This window comes from Stenella coeruleoalba (assembly GCF_951394435.1).
Source record: "Stenella coeruleoalba genome assembly, chromosome: 18".
In the NCBI taxonomy this organism is placed as follows: Eukaryota; Metazoa; Chordata; class Mammalia; order Artiodactyla; family Delphinidae; genus Stenella; species Stenella coeruleoalba.
In genome coordinates this window covers 50,289,249-50,295,248 of record NC_137164.1, presented here as the reverse complement: position 1 = coordinate 50,295,248, position 6,000 = coordinate 50,289,249, and the positions used below count along the sequence as shown (strand labels likewise).

General features: G+C 41.0%; 1 protein-coding gene across 16 annotated transcripts in view; it reads right to left on the bottom strand.

Annotated features, from left to right (window-relative positions):
• The window catches only part of SCEL (sciellin), a 334,162-nt gene that overhangs the window by 88,797 nt on the left and 239,365 nt on the right, over positions 1-6,000 (bottom strand). For all 16 annotated transcript variants that reach the window (XM_079903383.1, XM_079903386.1, XM_079903385.1 and 13 more), the window contains one exon: positions 116-181. In XM_079903383.1, the coding sequence (XP_079759509.1) occupies positions 116-181 (66 nt within the window). The remainder of the gene's footprint in view (positions 1-115; positions 182-6,000) is intronic.

The window sequence follows — 6,000 nt, the reverse complement described above, 5'->3', positions numbered from 1 at the left end:
AGTTCACAAAATTGCCCCCAGTTTATTCCAAAGCATCCACAATTATACGTTGTCAATATCTAACAGATTCTTCCATCACATGACATCTCAATTACCTTTGACACCTTTCACTTACCTTGTGCTCGCTCCTGTGCTTGGGGCGGTCTTATAACCTGGAGGGGGCGGTGGAAACCAGGACTGTCTGTTAAGAAATGGCATCAATTATAAACATGGAAAGGCTTGACCCCACCCACATGTCTACCACAGGAAAAGCTGAAAATAAATTGACAGTTAAAAAGGCAATAAGATGACTTTCCTACAAGGTCTTGGAAATAAAATTAAAACTACTTACTTCCTGCCATAGGAAGTAACTGTCTATATTCCAGGCTATTTGGAATATAGTAAACCCCTTTTCCCATTTCCAAGTAAAACACTTTTCGCATTTCCTTTGACACTAAACAATGTAGACATTTCTTTAAAAAGAAATCTGGGGGAGGGGCTTCAAGATGGTGGATGAGTAAGACACGGAGATCACCTTCCTCCCACAACTACACCAGAATACATCTACACGTGGAACAACTCCTACAGAACACCTACTGAACGCTGGCAGAAGACCTCAGACCTCCCAAAAGGCAAGAAAGTCCCCACATACCTGGGTAGGGCAAAAGAGAAAGGAAAAAACAGAGACAAAATAATAGGCACGGGACCTGCACCAGTGGGAGGGAGCTGTGAAGGAGGAAAGGTTTCCACACACTAGGAGCCCCTTCACTGGCAGAGATGGGGGGTGGCAGAAGGGGAAGGCTTTAGATCCGTGGAGGAGAGCGCAGCAACAGGGGTGTGGAGGGCAAAGTGGAGTATTCCCGCACAGAGGATCGGTGCCAACCAGCACTCACCAGCCCAAGAGGCTTATATGCTCACCCACCAGGGCGGGCGGGGCTGCGATCTGAGGCTCGGGCTTCTGTTGGATCCCAGGAGAGGGACTGGGGTGGCTGCGTGATCACAGCCTGCAGGGGGTTAGTGCCCCACGGCTAGCCGAGAGGGAGTCCGGGAAAAAGTCTGGAGCTGCCGAAGAGGCAAGAGACTTTTTCTTGCCTCTTCAGTTCCTGGTGCGCGAGGAAAGGGGATTCAGAGTGCCGCTTAAAGGAGCTCCAGAGACGGGCACAAGCCGCGGCTAAAAGCGCGGACCCCAGAGACGGGCATGAGACTCTAAGGCTGCTGCTGCCATCACCAAGAAGCCTGTGTGCGAGCACAGGTCACTATCCACACCCTCCTTCCGGGGAGCCTGTGCAGCCCGCCACTGCCAGCGTCCCGTGATCCAGGGACAACTTCCCTGGGAGAACACACGGTGTGCCTCGGGCTGGTGCGATGTCACACCGGCCTCTGCACGCAGGCTCTCCCCGTATTCGGTACCTCTCCTCCCCCACGGCCTGAGTGAGCCAGAGCCCCCTAATCAGATGCCACCTTTACCCCATCCTCTCTGAGTAAGGAGCAGGCACCCTCAGGCGACCTACACGCAGGGGTGGGCTGAAATCCAAAGCTGAACCACAGGAGCTGTGCAAGCAAAGAAGAGAAAGGGAGATCCCTCCCAGAAGCCTCAGGAGCAGCAGATTAAAGCTCCACAATCAACTTGATGTACCTTGCAACTGTGGAATACCTGAATAGACAACGAATCATCCCAAATTGAAGAGGTTGACTTTGGGAACAACGATATATATACATTTTTTCCCTTTTTCTATTTTTCCCTGTGGATGACAGGGTCTTGGTGCTCTGACTGGGCGTCAGGTCTGTGCCTCTGAGGTGGGAGAGCCAAGTTCAGGACACTGGTCCACCAGAGACCCCCCAGCTCCATGTAATATCAAAAAGCAAAAATCTCCCAGAAAACTCCATCTCAACACCAAGACCCAGCTCCACTCAACGACCAGCAAGCTCCAGTGCTGGACACCCATTGCCAAACAACTAGCAAGACAGGAACACAACCCCATCCATTAGTACAGAGGCTGCCTAAAATCATAATAAGGTCACAGACACTCCAAAACACAACACCAGATGCGGACCTGCCCACCAGAAAGACAAGATCCAGCCACATCCACCAGAACACAGGCACTAGTCCACTCCAACAGGACACGTACACAACCCACTGAACCAACCTTAGCCACTTGGAGCAGACATGAAAAACAATGGGAACTACGAACCTGTAGCCTGCGAAAAGGAGACCCCAAACACAGTAAGTTAAGCAAAATGAGAAGACAGAGAAGCACACAGCAGATGAAGGAGTAAGGTAAAAACCCACCACACAAAACAATATGAACAGGAAATAGGCAGTCCAACTGAAAAAGAATTCAGAATAATTATAGTAAAGATGATCCAAAATCTTGGAAATAGAATGGAGAAATTACAAGAAACATTTAACAAGGGCCTAGAAGAACCAAAGAGCAAACAAACAATGATGAACAACATAATAAATGAAATTAAAAATTCTCTAGAAGGAATCAATAAAAGAATAACTGAGGCAGAAGAACGGATAAGTGACCTGGAAGATAAAATAGTGGAAATAACTACTGCAGAGCAGAATAAAGAAAAAAGAATGAAAAGAATTGAGGACAGTCTCAGAGACCTCTGGGACAACATTAAATGCACCAACATTTGAATTATAGGGGTCCCAGAAGAAGAAGAGAAAAAGAAAGGGACTGAGAAAATATTTAAAGACATTATAGTTGAAAGCTTCCTTAATATGGGAAAGGAAAGGGTTAATCAAGTCCAGGAAGTGCAGAGAATCCCATACAGGATAAATCCAAGGAGAAACATGCCAAGACACATATTAATCAAATTATCAAAAATTAAATACGAAGAAAAAATATTAAAAGCAGCAAGGGAAAAACAACAAATAACATACAAGAGAATCCCCATAAGGTTAACAGCTGATCTTTCAGCTGCAAGCCAGAAGGGTGTGACAGGACATATTTAAAGTGATGAAAGGGAAAAACCAAGATTATCCTACACAGCAAGATCTCATTCAGATTCGATGGAGAAATTAAAACCTTTAAAGACAAGCAAAAGCTAAGAGAATTCAGCACCACCAAACCAGCTTTACAACAAAAGCTAAAGGAACTTCTCTAGGCAGGAAACAAAAGAGAAGGAAAATTTTTACCTACAATAAAAACCAAAAACAATTAAGAAAATGTTTATAGGAACACACATATCGATAATTACCTTAAATGTAAGTGGTTTAAATGCTCCAACCAAAAGACATAGACTGGCTGAATGGATACAATAACAAGACCGGTATATATGCTGTCTACAAGAAACCCACTTCAAACTTAGGGATACATACAAACTGAAAGTGAGGGCATGGAAAAAGATATTCCATGCAAATGGCAATCAAAAGAAAGCTGGAGTAGCAGTTCTCATAGCAGACAAAATAGACTTTAAAATAAAGACTATTACAAGAGACAAAGAAGAACACTACATAATGATCAAGGGATCAATCCAAGAAGAAGATATAACAATTGTAAATATTTATGCACCCAACATAGGAGCACCTCAATACATAAGGCAAATGCTAACAGCCACAAAAGGAGAAATCGACAGTAACACAATCATAGTAGGGGACTTAACACCCCACTTTCACCAATGGACAGATCATCCAAAATGAAAATAAATAAGGAAACACAAGCTTTAAATGATACATTAAACAAGATGGTCTTAATTGTTATTTATAGGACATTCCATCCAAAAACAACAGAATACACTTTCTTCTCAAGTACTCATGGAACATTCTCCAGGATAGATCAAACTTGGGTCACAAATCAAGCCTTGGTAGATTTAAGAAAATTGAAATCGTATCAATTATCTTTTCCAACCACAATGCTATGGGACTAGACTATCAATTACAGGAACTAATTTGTAAAACATACAAATACATGGAAGGTAAACAATACACTATTAAATAACCAAGAGATCACTAAAGAAATCAACGAGGATACCAGAAAATATCTAGAAACAAGTGACAATGAAAACACAGCGACCCAAAACCTATAGGATGCAGCAAAAGCAGTTCTAAGAAGGGAGTTTATAGCAATACAATCCTACCTTAAGAAACAAGAAACATCTCAAATAAACAACCTAACCGTACACTTAAACCAATTAGAGAAAGAAGAACAAAAAAACCCCAAAGTTAGCAGAAGGAAAGAAGTCATAAAGATCAGATGAGAAATAAATGAAAAAGAAATGAGGGAAACAGTAGCAAAGATCAATAAAACTAAAAGCTGATTCTTTGAGAAGATAAACAAAATTGATAACCTATTAGCCAGACTCAACAAGAAAAAAAGGGAGAAGACTCAAATCAACAGAATTAGAAATGAAAAAGGAGAAGTAACAACTGACACTGCAGAAATACAAAGGATCATGAGACATTACTACAAGCAACTATATGCCGATAAAATGGACAACCTGGAAGAAATGGACACATTCTTAGAAAAGCACAGCCTTCTGAGACTGAACCAGGAAGAAATAGAATATATAAACAGACCAGTCACAAGCACTGAAATTGAAACTGTGATTAAAAATCTTCCAACAAACAAAAGCCCAGGACCAGATGGCTTCACAGGCGAATTCTGTCAAACATTTAGAGAAGAGCTAACACCTATCCTTCTCAAACTCTTCCAATATATAGCAGAGGGAGAAACACTCCCAAAGTCATTCTACGAGGCTACCATCACCCTGATACCAAAACAACACAAAGATGTCACAAAGAAAGAAAACTACAGGTCAATATCACTGAGGAACATAGGTGCAAATATCCTCAACAAAATACTCGCAAATAGAACGCAACAGCACATTAAAAGGATCATACACCGTGATCAGGTGGGGTTTATTCCAGGAATGCAAGGATTCTTCAATACATGAAAATCAATCAGTGTGATACACCATATTAATAAACTGAAGAATAAAATCCATATGATCATGATCATCTCAATAGAGGCAGAAAAAGCTTTCAACAAAATTCAACACCCATTTATGATAAAAAGCCTCCAGAAAGTAGGCATGGAGGAAACTTACCTCAACATAATAAAGGCCATATATGACAAACACACAGCCAACATCTCCTCAATGGTGAAAAACTGAAACCATTTCCACTAAGATCAAGAACAAGACAAGGTTGTCCACTCTCACCACTATTATTCAACATATTTTTGGAAGTTTTAGCCACAGCAATCAGAGAAGAAAAAGAAATAAAAGGAATTCAAATCAGAAAAGAAGAAGTAAAGCAGTCACTGTTTGCAGATGACATGATACTATACATAGAGATGCTACCAGAAAAGTACTAGAGCTAATCAATGAATTTGGTAAAGTAGCAGGATACAAAATTAATGCACAGAAATCTCTTGCATTCTTATACACTAATGATGAAAAATCTGAAAGTGAAATTAAGGAAACACTCTCATTTACCATTGCAACAAAAAGAATAGAATACCTAGGAATAAACCTACCTAAGGAGACAAAAGACCTGTATACAGAAAAGTATAAGACACTGATGAAAGAAATTAAAGATGATACAAACAGATGGAGAGATATACCATGTTCCTGGACTGGAAGAATGAACATTGTGAAAATGACTCTACTACCCAAAGCAATCTACAGATTCAATGCAATCCCTATCAAACTACCAATGGCATTTTTCAGACCTAGAACAAACCTAGAACAAAAAATTTCACAATCTGTATGGAAACACAAAAGACTGCGAATAGTCAAAGCAAACTTGAGAAAGAAAAACAGAGCTGGAGCAATCAGGCTCCCTGTTTTCAGACTATACTACAAAGCTACAGTAATCAAGACAGTATGGTACCGGCACAAAAACAGAAATGTAAATCAATGGAACAGGATAGAAAGCCCAGAGATAAACCCACACACCTATGGTCACCTAATTTTTGGTAAAGGAGGCAAGAATTTACAATGTAGAAAAGACAGCCTCTTCAATAAGTGGTGTTGGGAAAACTGGACAGCTAGATGTAAAAGAATGAA